The sequence below is a fragment of the Lepisma saccharinum genome, chromosome 6 (assembly GCF_977018435.1).
Source record: "Lepisma saccharinum chromosome 6, izLepSacc3.1, whole genome shotgun sequence".
Lineage (NCBI taxonomy): Eukaryota > Metazoa > Arthropoda > Insecta > Zygentoma > Lepismatidae > Lepisma > Lepisma saccharinum.
In genome coordinates, this window is record NC_139234.1 from 4,513,371 (window position 1) to 4,533,852 (window position 20,482).

The 20,482-nt window shown below is 40.2% G+C and overlaps 1 protein-coding gene across 1 annotated transcript; it reads right to left on the reverse strand.

The window, feature by feature from the left end:
* Positions 1–13,831: 13,831 nt before the first annotated feature.
* On the reverse strand, positions 13,832–14,782 carry LOC145988955 (uncharacterized). Its single transcript, XM_083124258.1, has one exon. The coding sequence runs from the start codon at positions 14,780–14,782 to the stop codon at positions 13,832–13,834; it is 951 nt and encodes a 316-aa protein (XP_082980384.1).
* Between the last annotated feature and the right edge of the window lie 5,700 nt (positions 14,783–20,482).

Here is a 20,482-nt window from a genome sequence, read left to right on the forward strand (position 1 = left end):
CTCTTCTGGCTTCCATTCGCTCCTCGCTGTCCAGCAGACGATTTTTCCTCGTATCTCATTGGCACCGAAACTGTCGAGCGCTCCCTAGCGCGGGAAACGGGACAGGTTCTAACAAACGCGGTATAGTACGAGAAGTATTAATTATCAACAACAACATTGAGGGAACAGTTGGTTGAACATATTTACGTTTGGCTTAGCTGTGATATTTTGCACATTTTAGATTTGCCCTAATCTGTATTTTCTTGCAGTTTTCTACTGGCGTTCTGCTAGTTCTACTTAGAGCGTTTTTGCTTCAGACTCGAGTTACCGTAAAACAAAGTGGCACCCCTCCCCCATCCTCTCAGATGCCTGTTTTCCTGAGATATTGACTCAGCTGTTTACACGGGAAATGTAGCGTGACATTCTGCATTCACGCCTGAAGGCACATCAAAGGTGACACCACTACACACACGCGAGAGGGGAAGCGTCTCGCTCCGATCAATTTATTTCTTGAAAGCTACAAGCACCAATCTGCGCCTGGATGGCGCGACAGTACACACTGTGCACATCTGATAAAAAAAACAACAAAAAAACTGTTATTCTGTCATCTTTGTCCCAGTAGTGTGATATAAGGTAATGCCTAGAGCCTGAGTCTGAGTCCGTGGTATATTGTTCCCCTTGAAACACCCCTTTGCATCTAGACATGAATTTTGCACCTATTCTGCCCTTAAAACATGGTTGCAGTGAGCGAATTAAAGTAAAAATATAGGATTATACGTTCTGTAAATCGAGTGAATTTTTTGTTTCTGGGAGGAAAATTCTACGAAAATGGAAATTCTTCCTAACCGATAAACGGTTAAGCTTTGAGTTCTCGATCATAGAAAGGTACAACATAATTCAGTTCAACTCATTCCTTTTCTATTCAGAAACCAATGCCAAGGATGAGTGAGGGTAAAGACTCAAGGATTCCCTACTGGTGAGTGTATATGAAATCAGAGTATACTATCTTCATTTCTCACAACACTTTCTTTGCAATGTTTTAAATGAAAAATTATATGATAAACATGAATGTACTTGAGGTTTCCTTCATTTTCTTTTGCACCAAAATATGTAACTATTTTGGTCTTTTCTTGCACTTAAAGATCTGGGCTCTAGAAATGACACATATAGGGATGATTGATTGATTGAATTGATGTTTTAAGTCCACTTTATGCACAGCAAGGCTAATCGGGACTGGACCTGCAGTTTAAAGTGGGACCCGAACCACTATGTGCCTCCACCGGGTATCGAACCCGGGACCCCTTGATTACAAGGCGACGTCGCAACCACTGCGCCAGCGGGAAGGCCTGCACATATAGGGATGCTACCTAGAAGGGATGAAACTTGGCAGTGGCTCGTTCTTGTCTTGAGTTGGGAATGGCTGTCTCGTTTCGAGTACAAGTATAAACAATATATACAAGCTTTCACAGCGTGTAGGGGCATGGGCGACGCCAGAAATGTTTGTAGGGGGGGGGGGGGTCAGGCTAATAAAAAACTTCAATAGTAGAAATAATAACAATAATGAAAATAGAAAAATATAATTGTTATTATCCAATAATGAGTATTATAAACTAATAAAAATAAACATATTTTATTCCATATTATTATTACTATTATTATACACACAACCGTTACTTAATTTCCTTTCTACATTTTATACAGTTAGTGTACTGAAATTCACAATCATTGTATTTTGTTATTAACTTTTGCATACCTCATTCAAGAAAAGGCTGTAAAAGTTAGAGGAAAAATTCATTCATAAGGTTTACGTTGTGTGATCTCTCACCTAAAACTATACCTTTTAGGATTTTGAAACATTCTATGTTTTTTGCTGTTGTTGTTTTCTTTTTTATTAAACGGTGGAATATGGAAATATAACATGGTTCCTGTATTGATTTCAGCTGAATATAAACCCAACCCCAGAAGAATCAAAAGAAGTTGATTTTTATACAGCATGTTTCCTCAAGAAGGATCTGATTTGGGCATCATGGATATCCTATGCATGTCCCTTGGAGATTGGCACCGAGGAGTTACCTTTTGAGTGAATTAACTTCTTAACAAGCTACTTTCCAAAGAGTGATTGTAATGTAACATTATGAAATTATTATATTTTTATTCCACGACGGTGTAGACTTGAGCAGTTGCTTTCAATCCTGCTCAAGATAAATTATATTTTTGTTCCACAACAACGAATATTATAGAACAAATCGTTACCTTCTAATATTTTACCCAAGTGTTTGTACTTTTACGTTCATGCCATTCGATTGTTCGTCCAATGAGCATTCGATGGATTAAGACCCGTGACGCCATCTCATAAACATGATCTGTTTTGTATTTACATCGTATTGTTTCTCCCAGAAGTAAACGCTAAAGTACATCCAACTCGCATAAATTCCATCACTTTGTGGTTATCATACGTCACAAGGGTGGCAACCAATCGGACAGGCGCTCTCTGAAATCACCCTCTCCTTTATGTAACCATATTGATTTCCACCCGAGCTCGACTGAGTGCGAGAGAAGGACAGTGTTGCCAGAATTTGACAGCACAATTTCTCTTTTCCACTTCCAAAATTTACCTTATTTGATCAATTTCTCCCTTTCGTTTTAGAAAAGCTTAAACAAGATCAGCTGTAACAGTTGGGCTGAAAAGTTCGTAGGCTGACTCATACATGGCGTTACTAGAATTAAATCCATGTGATTTTTACTTAGTACTAACCTTCAAAAGATACGTGTATAAATTTCACAGCTGCCGGATAATTAGTTCGTGAGATATAGCATTGTGAGTGAAGCAGCTTTTGTTATTGTGAAAAAATTGATAAAAAAGAATTTCGTGTGTTAATAAAGCATTGCTTTTTGGCGAAAAAAAATACTGTTGAAGCCAAGGCTTGGCTTGATAAACATTATTCGGACTCTGCACCAGGAAAATCAACCGTTGAGAAGTGGTTTGCTAAATTTAAACGAGGCGAAATGAGCATCGAAGACGATGCACGCAGTGGACGCCCCAAAGAGGCTGTTACCGACGAAAACATCAAAAAAGTCCACAAAATAATTTTAAATGATCGTAAAGTGAAGTTGATCGAGATAGCTGAGATTATTACATAGCGTTGTTGGAGCGTTTAAAGGATAAAATCACGAAAAAACGGCCCCATTTGAAGAAGAAAAAAGTGCTGTTTCATCAAGACAATGCACCGTGTCACAAATCAATGAAAACGATGGCAAAATTATATGAATTAGACTACGAATTGCTTCCCCATCCACCATATTCTCCAGATCTGGCCCCCAGTGACTTTTTCCTGTTTGCAGAGCTTAAAAGAATGCTCGCTGGAAAGAAATTTAGCACTGATGAAGAGGTAATCGCCGAAACTGAGGCCTATTTTGAGGCTAAAGAGAAATCGTACTATAAAAATGGCATCGAAAAATTGGATGACCGCTATAATCGTTGTATCGCCCTCGAAGGCAACTATATTGAATAATAAAATCGAATTTTGTCAAAAAAATATTTTTTACTATGTTAGCCTACGAACTTTTCAGCCCAACTGTTATTTTTAATATTCTCAACGGATCTATTTTTGCGTTTTTCATAATTTTTTCATCGATTTTATTCTCCTCTACGTTTAATGCAAATTCGAGGACGAATGATTAGATGATTGATTGATTGATTTGTTGTTTCAAGTCCACTTTATGCAGAGAAAGGCTAATAGGGACTGGACCTAAAGTTTAAAGTGGGGTCCGAATAACTGTAGCATGTGGTATCGAGTATCAAACCCGGGACCCCTTGATTACAAGGCGATGACGTTACCATTACGCCATCGGGAAGGTCCCGAATGATTGGATGAATCTGATTGCCGGCATCCGTATCGGATTAGTCAACGTAACGCGTTGATTGGTTGATTTAGTTTATTTTTACTTCGTTTTTCTGCAATTTTTGGCTAATCGCGAAGACGAGGATGAGTGATGATTGATGAAATTGATGAAGGAACACTCACAAAGAACATCCATGCACAGGCCGGAATCGTACCCAGGATCCCTAGCGTCGAAGCGCTGTGATAACCACTCCGCCACGAAAGTAGGTGCAGAGGCTAATCGAGGCTGGTCCTACAGTTTAACCACTGTGGCATGTTCCTTCACCTGGTATCGAACCCGGGACCCCTTCATCGACACGTCCACGCCAATAGGGGAGGGCCCCAACCCGGAATATCCCGGCCATCTAATCTGCTATCATTATTATTTTTATTATCATCATGAATGTGCAGGCCCCCTTCATGGCAAAGTACAGTCACAGGGGGAATTTATATATTTCATCATTATCAATATCATCGCGTATTCTGAATAACTTGGTTTATAACAGCAATTATTATTTATATTACATATTTATTATATATTATGTAGATATAATAGAAATGAAAGACCAATGTAGGCATACAGCAGGCGCGTCGCTTGATAATGTTCGCATGAGCACGTGAACACTCGTGTATATGTCTTAAATTACGTACATATTAAATGCACCCCCCCTCCACACACACACATACGTATATTTATTCGAAAAAATACTATGTTTGATGTACGAGTATATACATGGGCGTCCGGAAGGGGGGGCAAGCGGGGGCCACGGCCCCCCCCCCTGGAAAATGAATGTGTTTTTAAAAATTATATATTTCACACATAGTTTTATTTCAATCACAGTAATTTATGTTAATTATTATAAATTTGTTGAAGAAAAATGATAATTTCAGACTGAAATAGTGTTTTTTAAGAGGGCATCACTATTTTGGAGGAAAATATGTGTCCTTTGTCCCCCCCCCCTGGAAAAAAATACCTTGCTTGCCCCTCCCTGGAAAAAATCCTGCGGACGTCCATGAGTATATACACACAATTTACTCTGACACGACTTCTTTCACGTCTGATAACATATTTAGATAGTTGGTAACACTGACTCCCACGGTGTTCCACGGAGGGCGTTGAGCACAATTGCTGTACGTGTTGCATAGAGCTGACAGCTAAGGGGCTGTTGGCCACTATACCCCGAAGATGTTCACTTCGCTGTGCGAACACTGATGCAAGCGGAAATACTTCTTACATTCGGCACCACAGTGCAGCATATGCTGTCTAGGGGAATTCGAATAGTTCTGTGGCACATAGTTGCAAACTCTAGCGAGAATTCGCTAAACCTAGCGGATTTTAAGAGGGAGAGGGACAATTTCCCCTACGTCCTTCTTGTATTACTTCAAATATAGTGATTTTGGTGGGAAATTGTTGAAAATATAAATTGAACTGTTTACAAGGGATAGGAGTAAATTTGCATTCAGTATAAAAACATTATTGTGAACACTCGTATGCGAACCGCAAGCGACGCCACTGGCATACAGGTAAGACAAAAGGAGTAGTCAGACAACTTCAAATTTTCAGGCAATTTCCATATACACATGAAAGAGTTGGTTTACAGACGGTAAACCAGACAACATGAGAGAATACTGCTGCGCTCATTATTATTAAATAGTAGTAGTGGTAGATTGAAAATACAGTAGGAATAGAAGAAGACAATGTACATTTTTAATTTGGAAATTGTACACTTTTGTACAAAAGTACGACAAATTTCGTGACTTGTAACTTCTAGTTCCGTAATTACATGTACTTTAATAGTTTAGAATCAGTTTAAAACACGTCAAGAGCTTGAGCCTACTATGCGAGTTCGTTATATTCAAATTTCCCTCATACTCTCGCAAAAATGTCCCCCCTTTTGACACGCTGAGGAAAAAGGTTTCCATCATGTGGCAACACTGCAGAGGGTGGGAGGAATTTTGCAAGGGGAGATGGATTTCCGTTTGGTTAAACTTCTGTTTAGCCATATTATCGCCGAGTGCAGTGTTAAACGAAGACATGCATGTCTAATTAATTCCCTGGGTAGGGCGTCGAAGCGCGCCTGTGCAAGGGGAACTCGCAAAGCGACGTCGTAGCAATGCGGAAGTTGAAAAAAAAGGCAGAGGATAAACTACGGTGCTGTTTTGTCTCGTTGAACAAATGACGATCAGCAACGCGGAAGAACGTTTTCTGGTGTCAAGGAACGTTAAACGCATCTCCAACGCAGAAGTTTCTGAAACTCTTGTGCCTTTCCGTAGCTCTTCCTCGTAAACATGAAGAAAAAAAAACAACAGTTCCCGTTCAAGTTTCTTATAATATAATTCCAGGGGATTCGATACCCGGTGGAGGCACATAGTGGTTCGGATCCCACTTTAAACTGTAGGCCCAGTCCCGATTAGCCTTACTGTGCATAAAGTGGACTTAAAACACCAAATCAATGAAGCAATTTTTCCAGGGGGGCAAAGGAGGCATATTTCCTCCCATAATAGTAATGACCCCTCAAAAAGGACTGCTTCAGTCTGAAATTATCTTGTTCCTTCAACACCATTATAATAATTAACATATATTACCGTGACTGAAATAAAATCATGTGTAAAATATATACCTTTTAGGTGGACATTCATTTTCCAGTGAGTGCCGTGCCCCCCACCCCTCTTCCGGACGGCCATGTACAGTTGCAACTGCCGAACATTCTAACGGTTCTATACTCGCAACTGATGCACTAGAAAACAGCAAAAATGAAGATGTAATCAAGCCACAGTAACAACTAAAAAACGGTATTTGGGAGTAACGCTTTAGTTATAACTAGACCTCTGAAGTTTTTCTAATCTTCAGGATTTTTTGAGCCTAATTTAAGATATTTAGAACATATTTTAGGATTTTTAGAGCCTATTTTTGGAACCTGAAAATCCGAGGTCTACTTGTAAATTACAACGCAGTTTCGAATACCTGTAATAAGTTCAGTGGGGTGCCCAGGATTTTTGAAGGAGAGAGGTTATGTCTGCTCTTATTTTGCAATATTTTATCAGCATTTAAAGTTATATCTTTGAGAGATGCTGATCCTAAAGGAAGGGGTTATAACGCCCACCTGGAGCCAATTCGAAGCAATGGATCGCGCTGGTGGTAGCGATGAAGTAACTAGTAATTTGAGTTTATGTCGGTACAACGGTGTTCAATACACATTGTTACGTGTATGACACTTTGGAAGCGTACGACTTTGTGATCACGTGTTTCCTGGAATGTTGCTCACTGTGTACCAGACGTGTGTCGCCCCAGTCGAATTTGTTCATGTTACCATTTGAAAATAGAAAGTGCAACATCTGCGTGTGCATACGTTATCTGTGACTCGCACAAGATTGAGAATGTTCGAGAACTAATTTAAATTTCTTTAAGACAACAAAATTAATCATTTTTTAAACGGTTTTAGCTTTGAAAAATATATTAGAAAGGTATGTTATTTACAACTTTAACTATTTTATGTAAATATTGTAAACTTCTATTTTGCATGTCGTAATTATGTAAATCTATAGAGACCTGTAAATATCCACCACGTTTCCTTATTTTTTTGTAAATAACCGTGAAGTATAAAAGGAAGCCGATTTTCTGTATATTTCGGCTATCATGCCCGATTGTCGGTATCACAAGTTTACCTTGTAGGGAGAACTGCCCGCTCTTCGGAGGCTGCAATTTGCTTGGGTTGGTTTCTCAAACCTGCTGCTTCGGCTCAAGTTGCTTGCGATACCGAAAAGCAATCGTGACTAATCCTGGAAGGGTTACCCGTTTCGGATTTGTCATAAAAATCTGCATCAGTTAACCTAAATCCAGGATTGCCAAGGATTAAGTATTAATGTATATTGTGCATTAATGTAAATAAACTCGACTTTTGTTGGAAGAAAGTTCCATACCTTTTCATTGCTAAAAACTAAGGAAAAGTATTAAAATCCTACACCAGTGACCAGGTGAGGGTCTGTAAGATAGTTACCCTAACAGCTATCTGAGAAGTTCGATCCTGGGTAACATAGTCCCTAGAAGACCGAGAAGGTGCGTGTCAGACGTCAGCGCCACATTTTTACATGGTGCTGAAAATTTGAACTATAATTTTCGTCAGCATTCGCTTTCGCATGGTCTGTATAGCCTCTGTACCAAGTTTCATCGCAATACGATGCTTCGAAAGGCTACCCAGTACCAACATCAAACTATGATTTCCCTAAAACTGTTTATCGGATTATGACAGACCAATGATGTTACTTTCACTTAATCTTGTTTCAAGCCAAATCACACTTTAAAAAATCAAGACTCTTCACTATTGCCATATGTCCAAAATAACCTCTGCTTATTCTGCGAATAGGGACTGGGAGTCAGCAATTCAAGAAACGACGTTCACGGAATTTCCCATAAATCCAGTTGAACATAAAATTAGGAAAATTAGTACTTACGTATTTTAATGTTTCAGTGATTTATTCAACATAAAAAGTAAAAAAAAAAAAAGTAAAGTGCTCCCCTGTGCTTTGCACCACGCCATGAAGGCGTTTATACGTTCAGGGTTGTCAAAGGTCCAGGAACTTTAAATAAATTCAATTCCGGTCCAGGAGAGAAAATCAGCAAGCGTAAATGGGTTCTGGACCGTAAGGAACCTTTTTATCTGTTTAGTATTTCAATTCGGTCCAGGAACCTTTTTACCAGATCAATTTAAATACGGTCCAGGAACCTTTTTTCAATGTAACAATACGCCACTTGGACCGAATTTAAATTGTGCGAGAAAAAAGGTTCCGGTCCTGCAGCGGAACCCAATAGAACCCTTAACAACCCTGTAGGAGGTGTGGAGTTAGGACCCCACACTTACTTGATCACGGCCGAAGGTGGGGGTGATGTGATCAGCACCATTCCCCTGGCCGCCTTTACCCCCCACAATTCCCCACTTTATAAGACGCTGGGTGGGAGCCGGAACCGCTTGAACAGGTGGGGAAAAAATCCCGATTCTCCCCCGGCGGGGATCGAACCCGGGTCTCTCATCCACGTCTTGATCGGGATTCGAACCCGGGACCCCTGGCGTCGTAGCGCGTTGTCCTAACCACTCCGCCACGGGGGCCGATATATAACTACCGCTGCTTTATTATGATTTATTCAACATAGCTACGTAAACATGACATGTTTTGGCCACATAAAGAAAAACTCGCACAGACAACATTGGCATGGCCGTATGCAGGAAAAATTTTCGGGGGGGGGTTCATTCATAATTGTTCCCAGGGCGTCGCCAGAAATTTGAATAATAGAAATAATAATAATAATTGTACAATAATAATTAAAATTTCATAATAATAAAACAATTTTATTCCATAATAATAATAATACTAATAATAATAATTATTATATTATTGTTATATCCTTGAGGGAGCTTACTCAATCCAGCAGATGAGTGAATATCCAGCATAAGTTTCTTTTTGTATTTTTTTTACGTTTCATACAGTGTGTACTGAAATGCACAATTATTTTACTTCGTCATTAAACTTTAGATACCTTCAAGAAAAAACTTTAAAAGTTATATGGAAATTTTAGTCATAAAGTGTTTGTAGTTTGACTTTAAAATTAAATTTTTGGAATTTTGAAAAGTGTGGAACCAGTTATTCTCTTTAAAAACTTAGCTGGTGCATGGATTGTAACCTCAATCGCGAACGTAATGCGCTACGAATCTGGAGGTACTAGGTTTGAACTCCTATCAAGGGGGATTTATTTTCGACTTTATCGGACGGGAATTTAAAAGATGGAAAGGGAATTTTGGGACAATCATAAGGGAATGCATCTTCAGTCTATATTCCTTGTGACGCAGGAACAACACTGGAAAGATGACAGCAGAAGTGTTAATGGAGGGATCGCCGGTGGGCTGCGATTCAGAGAATAAATCCTGTTTCACTCAACTTTCAGAATTCCAAATGTATGAAAATTCTAGCTCGATCGTTTCAACATTGTCTCTTTGTATTTTTGTGATGCTTCGAAAAAAAATTGAAAATTTGTTACAGATTTTGGTTTCTGAACATCCATTAATCCAACATGTCAGAAGTTTCGGGGGGGGGGGGTTGAACCCTAGAAACCCCCCCTCTAAATACGGCCATGAACATTGGTCGAATTAATATGTGAGACATTGTTGCACGGACCAATTAGAAACGAAGCCGCAGGCGCTAATTACGACCAGCCCTCGTCTAATTGCTCGTACGTTGGGATGTCATGCGGTAACTGGAGCACGACATGGCAGACGTGCGTTGAGGCATTGTGCCGCCAGAAGTTAACATGTGTTGTTATCAAAAGGTTAATGGGAACGTTACTTGGCATCCTTGCGTTTTTAATTCAACGTATTATGCATCAAAGTTTAAGAAAAGAACATGGTCTCACCGGATGGCTACAGCTTCAAACGTCCGATGTCTCTCCTTTCACTGCTTTCTTCCTACTTTCTCTTTTCCTGTTCTTTTAATAAATCTATCTTCCAGTGGCGTGTACTGAGCCTAAGGTCAGGGCAATCTCACTATGTCACGTGGTCCTAGGCTATGAATAGAAATAAGTTTACCAACTCCTAATAAATCTGGTTGCCAACTCATAAGAAATCAGGTTGCCAACTCATAAGAAATCAGGTTGCCAACTCACAGGAAATCAGGTTGCCAACTCCCAAGAAATCAGGTTGCCAACTCACAAGAAATCAGGTTGCCAACTCACAGGAAATCAGGTTGCCAACTCACAAGAAATCAGGTTGCCAACTCACAGGAAATCAGGTTGCCAACTCACAGGAAATCAGGTTGCCAATTCCCAAGAAATCAGGTTGCCAACTCACAGGAAATCAGGTTGCCAACTCACAGGAAATCAGGTTGCCAACTCACAAGAAATCAGGTTGCCAACTCACAGGAAATCAGGTTGCCAACTCCAGAATCAGCATCATCATCTCACTGATATGAATAATATTATTTTCTCCTGTATTTTATTCTCTAGACTTCAGGCTTCGCAGATAGCCTAGAATATACGCTCCTGCTATCTTCCATTTCTATAATTCTCTCTATTTCTGTCCGAGTCTGCCTTCATTATTCTTCCTTTTCTCTTCCTGCCTTTTCATGATCTGTATTTTCATTTCTGTCTTCTTATCCCTTGTAACCTATCTCTCCTATACCCTTTTTTCTCCTTCTTCTTCTTTCTCTACCCCTTCTGCCTTTAGAACGTAGGAGATGCCTCAACCCTCTGTTCTTGACCATCTTGTTTATTTCTTGGAATGTCTTCCCCCTTGTCCTTCCTATTTCTTCCACCATGTCCTCATATATCTTCCTTGGTCTACCTCTGGGCCTTCTTCCTTCTGGTCTTGGCTCCAAGAAGTACTTGGGTTTCCTTTCCTCTTCCATCCTGATTACGTGGCCAAGCCATTTCATTTATATTTTCGTAAGTTGGTTTACAATTGCTGTTTGCTCCAGCTCTTCCCTCGTCCTTTCATTTCTTGCTCTGTATCTACTTGTTTTCCTACTATCTTTCGGTAGCACTTCATTTCTACAGTTGTTATCTTACTATGCTCCTTTCCTTTAGTTGGCCAGCTCTCATTTCCATACAATGGTATTGGTTCTATCACTGATATGTATATTTGTACTTTGGCCCTCCTTCCTATTTCCAGTTTTCCAAATATTGTCTGGTTCAATTGATAATATTTGCTTTTCGGACACCATTTGAAACTTCTGGCTCTACTTTCCCATTTTCATGAAGTATTGTTCTGAGGTATTCCTAGGCTGGAACCTTCCCGAGTTGTTTTCCATTACAGTTTATGATTAGGTTTCCTGCATCATCTTCTGTTCTGCTCGTCTTCTCTACTTTGCTCTTACTTACATTAACCATTCCTTTTTTGCTGCTTTTATCATTTCTATTCTTCCAGGCACGGGACAGGATAGGAAAGTTGACAGAGTTATTGTTGAGAAACCTGATGGTAAGGGACGAAGACTGAATGATGATATTTTTAATATTTGAATCAAAATTTGTGGATGCGTCAGCACTGAGGCTATTTTGCACCCGTCACACTATACGGGGTCCAGCCCCTTATCATAACAAAAATAAAAGCGTGTCTGAAAACTAAAATTTCCTTACCTTGGTTAAAAGCTGAGGCTAAAAAGGGCGCTAAGCACAAATAAGGACAAAACACAGGACGACACAGAATTATACTGGCCATAGGGCCAGTCGCCAGACTCTCGTTAGTCTGCAGTCCAGGGTGTACTACGTGGAAGGAGCAACCCTTACACCCCGACTGAATGATGAAGACGGACCTGATGGTAACTGTTAAATGGTCAATGGTAGACTGAATCCCATGGAGTTAGTTCGTTAGTTGAGTTTGTTTCTCGCTTTCTTTGTTTCTATCTGCGCTTTTCCTTTCTCTTTCTGTTTTCTTACTCTTTTCATCTCACACCCTATCAAATCTCTCTCTCTATTTCTCTTACATCTTCATTCTTTCTTTCCTTTTCTCTCTCTCTCTCTCTCACTCTATGTTTTTACTGGGATGCCCAGGATTTTCGAAAAGGGGGTAGATAATTCTGCCGTGCAATGCGCGACAGAACTAAAGAAGCAGTGTTGCTAATGGACCAGATAGAAAAATCGCTGCGGTGCGCCGATGCACAGCTGTTACGTACAACAATAAAATTAGAGAATTCAGGTCTATCTAACGTTGAGTTTTAAACGTCATGCATTATACCAGGACTAGGATTAATATGTACTAACAAGTGGCTTTGTATGTAGCTACATACATATGGACTAAAAATTCGCAAAATATGAACTAACACATAAGTAAAATTACCAAAAATGCTGCAAAGAAGACTTCTTCATACGACTCCTTATTTGAGTGATTTCAAACAAAATAAAAAAATATATATATTATTTTTCATTGCATTAATGCACTGGTGGCGTTCTAACTTTTCACTCCCAAAACCCGTATACACTGGTATGGAACTGCAACGGCAGATAATAACATGCCAACGTGTTAAACCGCTACAATTGCTCCATAACACTCCTCCTCAAGCAGTATTATTATTTCCTCTCTGAGATCGGCGACAGTCGGTTGCCTTTGTTGTACATTTACAAATGATGCCGGCTTCCACAACAATAACAAGTACATATACTGCCACTGGACGATAAGCTGCGCGGCTTTTTCTTTTGTTATGAACCAGGGCCGGCGCTAGTCATTTTGCCTCCCTGGGAGGTGGCGGCAGATGCCGCTCTATTTCGACCCCCCCCCCCCCGGTCATTACGCAGCAACGGAAAATTGAAAATCAATATATTCCTAACTAAAACATCAAAATATAAAATAAATAATGAGACTTCTTATGCTATTTCAATACTATTCAGCGCAAAAGAATATCTCGCTCGATCACAGTTTTCAATAGGCTTATTTTTTTCTTCTCTTCAAATTTTGCCGCTCTGGGCGATGGGACGGTTCGCCCTCCCCTTCCGCCGGCCCTGCTATGAACTTGGTCACCCATCAAAGCATGGCAATTTTAACACAGAAAACAATATGTATCGCATTAAGCAGCAAAAATGACAGCCTCCTCTATGCAATTTCTACAAGAGCCAGAGTTGAAATGATGTTGGAGCCACATAATTTATTTATTTTGAATAATTCCAAAATTATGAAGTATGAACAATTTGTGAATTAAACCTGTTGAAATATGTAAAATTAAGTATATTTTCCTTAAATATGTAAAAGTAAGTATTTATTAAAGTTAGAAATATGGAAAAATATTGACAATAAAATGTACCTTAAATCACTACAAACAGTACTATTCGCACAGATATCACAAAATTTCAGCGATATTTCGTCAGACTAAAAGTATGTAATTTACCTATAAATCCTAGCCCTCATTATAACCAGTAGATAACATTGAACACAGCTATGGGTTCGGTAAATTGTCTACAGTTCAGAAAAAAACAACAACTGGGAACTTACCTCCAGTTATTCAGAAGAGAGTAGTTCCTCAATTCCTAATAAATCCTCGGTGTCGGTGTCGGTGTCGGTGGAATCGGACCCTACATGGATGACGAGAGGGGCAGCCGCCTCCTCGTAGTCGTCTATTAATCCCTCACGTTCCATGTACTCACGCTCCATCTGTTCTGCATGACGACATGTTGACGCCCATTCTTCGGTCGTGACTTTTTCAAATTTTTGTGTCGCAAGCGTCATGACGTCGTCCAATTTAAATGTCACATTATGTGATGCCACCCAGTTCTTTACAAGAGCCCAGATTTTTTCTATGGGATTTAATTCAGGATGATATGGTGGGAGTCTTAAAACGGAATGGCCATGTTCATTTAACAAAGAGTCCACTTTATATGTTACATGTTTCGCTTTATGTACTTTAATTATGTCATATAACTCAGGCTTCGTCATATCAGGTGTAAAGGGAATGCCTCTTCCTTGGAGCCAACTCTGCATGTCTTTCTTTAACGAGCCGAGAGTAGGAGCAGGATTTATTTGTGCATTGTGGTAAGAAGCGTTGTCAAGAATCACCACAGAACTGGGCGGCAGATTTGGAATTAATTTCTCACGGAGCCACTTCATAAAGTTTTCGCTATTCATGTCATCGTGGTAGTCTCCTGACTTGGTATTTGATTTGAATAAGAGTAGGGCATTGGGGACAAATCCATTCTTGCCTCCTGCGTGAACTATTACCAGGCGCCGTCCTTTAGACAAAGGCACCCGAAGCCCTCTTCCAGAGTCATCCGACCAAGAAAGCGATGTGGTGTGGGTGCTGTGCAAATAAGTCTCGTCTATGTATATTATTGGTCGGTCTTGTCGTCTGTAGTGCATTATTTGCCTCAAAAACCTTGTTCTTTTAAGGCGAATATCTTGCATTTCTGTCAGAATGGTTCTATTGTTTTGTGTCTTCCTCCACCTAAATCCCATCTTTCGCAGCAAACGTCGCAAACTCTCTTGACTTCCCGCAAAATTTATGTCCGCCTGTAATTTGACATGCAATTTTTTCAATGTCGGCACTTCATTTTCACGCAGAGCGTAGTCGTATATGCGCCTACGGATAACGTTTTCATCGAAAGCATCCACTGACGATTTGGTCGCTGGTCTTTGTCGTTCTTTCCCGGGAGTGTGGAATGATGTGCAGGGGCCTTCTGACATCTCAAGAGATTGTCTTTCGTTCATAATAGCCCTGATTGTTCTTTCAGGAACTCCAGTCGCAGCCGCTGCTCTCTTGCCAAAATGCTTTATTGGGATGCTAACACCATGACTGGCTTCCTCCTTCATGAACGCGTGCACGTTGCTTAGAATTTCCCGAGCTTGGCTATGCAAGGTTTTTGATTTCAACTTCGACAGAACTGGAGGCATTATGGAATTTAACGTTCATTAGCAAACACACACTTTTACATACACACACGCAATACACGCACACAACGTCAAACCGGTCAAATACTTAGTATAAAATAAAAATATGGTGCTTCCAATCCAACAAAACTCACCGCCACTTTACCTGCCTTTCCACTTACGTGACAGAAATAGTGCTTCATTATTACAGTTGGCAACACTAGTTACTAGCTAGCCAATGAACATGCACTGCATAAAAGAAGCAAGCACTACGCCGTGCTATATTGCCACATTAGCGTCCCTGCCGAAAGGTGGGAACCGCGAGCTGGAGCACTATTCAATTGTTTTCAATGATGTTTGCGCGAGTGTGTCCAGGAATGGAATGACAATATGGCAACAATAGCGAAGGTTTTCGAGCAGGGTAGAACACGTGATGCTAAGAGAGAGGGAGACGAAACGAAAATTCGTTTCTACGCAACGGCAAATTTACGTGTGTGGCACTCTACGTATACTTTTTTCTTAGTAGTTAGTCCTCATTTTGTGTTCTTTTCCTCCCTTTGACGTTCTTTCTTTTAGGGATACTAGGCCAAATGGGGGTTATGACCCCCACAAACTCCCCTCGCCTTGGACACGCCACTGTATGTTTTCTTACTCTTTCTAACTCGGTGTAGTGTTAGCACGGTGCGCTACGGGGTTCGAATCCCGGGTATGAATCCCGGCAGTATGGCTGTACTTTGTGGGTGTCCCTTCATCAATTTCATGATTTTCATCATATCATCACTCATCCTCATCTTCGCGATTAGCCTAAAGTGTGTTACGTTCCCCGGTTTATTCTCAATGGATCAACTTACTTTTATTCCTCGACGGCGAGCATGAGACTTATCAGCCTACTTTGAAGCCCTCAGGTTGTGGTAAAACACAGATACTACACAAATTAACACATTCACATTTCCAAAATCACTTCCATTATCCAGCAACATTCATAATATCTCTCTCCTAACAACCCACAATCAAATGTTTTAAGGTTAGTCCATAACCATAACAGACTACCCAATTGAACAAAACAAATTACGTCATCACAGACAATTAACATATTAAACACTTAAAATGATACAATAAGTGGCACAACAGCGAAGTAAAGTAAACCAAATCATCAATTACTTTCTATCCCACACACTCTATATCTATCTGCCATTTCTCTTACATCTTCTCTCTCTCTCTGTTTTCTTACTCTTTCTATCTCACACCATCTCTATCTGCCATTTCTTCCGTCTCTCCTTCCCCTCTCTTTTTCTTCCTTTATGTCTATTTTTTAACTCTATCTCACACCCTCTCTACCTATCTGCCATCTCTTTTATATCTTTTCTCTTATCTTTTCACTCTTTCTACATTTCCCCCTTCTCATCTGTATTTCTCTTTCACTTTCTTAATTTCCTCTACTCTTTCTCTCTCTCTTCCGGGTGCACCTTTGCGGCTCGTGAGCTGAAAGCAAATCCCAGAAAGAGCGGCCAGAGAGATTTTCCCGCCCAAAAAAGTGGTTCGCGTGGCGGGCGGGAAATCTCAACGCGTGAGTTCCACGAGAAGCGAGACACCCTGTCCCTGACCGCCGAGGGATTTAGGATAATTCAGGCTTCCCGCTTTTCTGTTCCGCAACGGTAATCCAGACAGCAAATCGAGATTACCCGGCCGAGAACTGCATCCAAGGAGAAACAAAAAAAGCGGCCACGCGTTGGCTCCATGTCTGTTTCCGGTCGAATGCCTCCGTTGCTTCCAATTGGCTTAGATTTGCACCGCCTTCATCGGACAGCAAGAGAGTAAGATTGATACATAGCAGGTGAGTCAATAACATGACCGTTGTCCAAACAATGTAGTTTTTGGTGCGAGGAATCGGTAGAATGATGGCGGCGCACAGCTCGAGACTTGACAAAATGGCGTCCTATATGACCATTTTTTGAACACTTGGGCTCAAACAAGGTGAATGGAAAAGAAGTAGAGCCGCCATCTTGGAAGTTCTTTTCAGATATCTCCGGGTTCTCATATAGATTCGATTATGGGGAATTTGGATTGAATTGATCTTGCCAGATGATCAGGACAGATGGAAGGCTTGTGTTGCTGCAGCCATAAACCTTCGGGTTTAACAAGGCTAGAGAGTTAGTTATGGGGTCTTACCGGGGGTCAGCGTCCACAAACAAGGGATTTTTCTAAAGAATGGATTTTTGACAATCAAAAATAGCTGAACATGCATGAAGTGGATCACATAGAATTCAGTGGAACAATGCAACACAAGGAACCAAATTGGAAACTAATTGATTGATTGAGTTTGTGTTTTAAGTCCACTTTATGCACAGTAAGGCTAATCGGGACTGGACCAACAGTTTAAAGTGGGATCCGAATCACTATGTGCTTCCACCGGGTATCGAACCCGGGACCCCTTGATTACAAAGCGACGACGCTACCAGGCCCAATTGGAAACTAATGGAAATCAAAGAAGCAGCGTTTATAGCAACGGTCCAAAAACGTCATCCCAATGTAGAATTCAAGCACATATGGTCACTTCTCCTCAAAAATTACAATGTAATAATATAAATGGCACATAAATTGTACAAAATTCTGAGGGCATCGTGGACTAGTTGGTTAGAGCAACGGATTTGTAGTAAAAATCACAGGTATGTCGGAGGTTCGATCCCACCAGTGGGGAAAGGAATTTCAGCTGAAGCCGCAAGAAGAGGTGCTCTTGAAGCGTAGTGCTAGAATAAGTATGGTTAAAAGCACTAGACAGTGGATAATGTGCAATTAATATTTCATACTAAAGTCTCATGAGTACGCCGTTCACCCCTTCTAAAAACAAAAAGTGTTCAGGACTCTGCGCGCAACTTGAAACAATGTTGCCAAAACCAGAAAATACAATTTCCCTTTTAAATTTGCAAAATTTCTCCTTTTCGTCCAAATTTTCTCCTTTATCTACGAACATTGAAATGGCGATCACAGAACTTTATCAACTATCATAAACTGTAGAAGTACAGTATTACAGTAAACACTCGTTAACAGAAACTCGCTTAAGACGAACACTCGGTTAACATGAACAAAATGTTGGTCCCGGCAGGGATTGTATTAGCCTATATCTTATAGAAAGTTTTATCGGTTAACGCGAATATTGGTTACCACGAATTACGACTTGTTTTTTGGTCCGTTGCGTCATTAGATGTCATTTAACAAGAACTTTTAAAGTTTTTCATAATTTTTTCTGTTGTTCCTCTGCTAGATATGTAAGAAATCGCTCAACAATCTCTATCATCTTGTCAACAATCAACTTTTACAGTATTGTAACCAACAGATTCAGATCAACAATATGTTCAAATGTGTTTTTCTATTCTTTAAAACATAGCCAGTACGAGTAATATCAAGTTGCAAGTAGTGAGACGGGAGTCATGGCCAAGTGGAAGCAGACAGGTATAGATCTGCAAACAAAACTGAGAATCTTAGAGAAAGTAGACCGTGGTGCATTGAACAAAACGACAATTGCTGAGCAGTATGGAATTGCCAAATCTACATTATCTACAATACTTAAATACATAATACGTATTGTAAATGGTCAATGTGTAGAAACAACTGTATTGCAACAATAAAATTAGTCCCAGGTTAGCAATAATTTTTTTAACACGAACTCTTGATTTTTCGGTCCCTTGGAATTCGTGTTAACGAGGGTTTACTGTACTATTATTTCAACTATAATAATAGTAATAATAACCCGTGGTTCTACAGCCCGTAAGGGCCTTGGCCTATCTCCCGACTGCCAGTCTCCCTCCCACAATTATACCTTCAGGTGTGGAGATCTTGAACCAGTAATGAGCTGAGGTGTGGTCAGCACGGCGTACCCCACCCGTTATAGGAGATATCCGTGACCGGCTTACGCTACTCACTCGTAGCTTCCCAATTTCCTCACAATGGTGGGTTGCAACTAGATCATAGAAATATGAGAACTTTTTAAACGGATGAGAATCAGGTAATTCTGTTAGCAAATTGTACACTTCGCCAAAAATTTACGAAATGTGATTTATTTTTAGTAATATTGGGTACATACTTTTGAATTATTACAATATCCTTTGACATTAGCATGATAATGGGAACATGTTACTTTTTCCAATACGGAAATTTAAAAACAAATGTTTATATTTGGGATATCAATAACGCGAAAAATACTTTAATCAACTTGACTTTAATGTGGTGGCCGGCTATCTTCAAGTACCTCTGCAACTTCGATATATATATATATATATATATATATATATATATATATATATATATATATATATATATATAAAAAATTAAAAAAACTGAAATTATACCTGCGCCCTGGTAAATTTCACTCCATGTGGCAACACTGCCCCGTACATGTTGAAATTACTCAAAACTCCAAAATTTCTGTATCGATTACAGATTGGCAGGAGCGACTTACTACTCCCTACCCCGTAAGAGGGTGCGATAGCGAGAAACGCAACCCTCTTCTCGACTATAATAATCTAATCTCACCCCTGCACGCCTGCCCCTGCACAAATTTCACACTTTTCACCACTTATGGAAGGTGCATGATTCATCGGTTCCCTGCAAATTGGGGCTCCTTTTTCCCGCCACGTTTCCCTTTTTGGGGATCGATGTGAGTCATCCTGGCGTCAAGTGGGGCAAAACTCTTGACTCCTCCAGTCTGTAGTCTGTCCAAAGTCAGGGTGATACGACATGGTCAATACCGTTTCCTTTGTAGTTACGTAATGATTTTATGCATATTTAGAATCCTGCATTTTACCTTGCATCCTCTAGAGCCGTGGTTCTCAACCTTTTACAGTCCGGGACCCACTTCGAAGGATATTACACTTCATGGAACCCATAAGCATTAACCGCCGGCGGAATTACTTGTAGGGGTGTGCACCCAGTTTATAATCATACTTTAAGAAGTCCTCTTTTACGCTTGCTTAAACAAATTACACATACTCCATTCTAGAAAAGTAAATACAGGGTGGCCCACAAGTACTAGACCATACTTTGAAGCGCCGTAACTTCTAGTAGAGTCGGCATGAAAAGAAAACAGATGGCTTATTTTGTAACACAAACACTCTTTAATATCAGTTTTCCATTGTGTGATCAACTTGCGTGCCATCAGCGTCAATACAGGCCTGTAATCGCAAAGACACATTTTAACACGCTTTTGCACACAGTTCATGAGGAACAGCAGTAAATTCCTCAGTAATCACATCCTTCAGGTCCTGTAGGGTGTTGATGTTGCGGGAATAAATT

Coding starts and splice junctions, on each gene's coding strand:
- LOC145988955 (XM_083124258.1), bottom strand. CDS start 14,782: ATGGGATTTAGGTGGAGGAAGACACAAAACAATAGAACCATTCTGACA.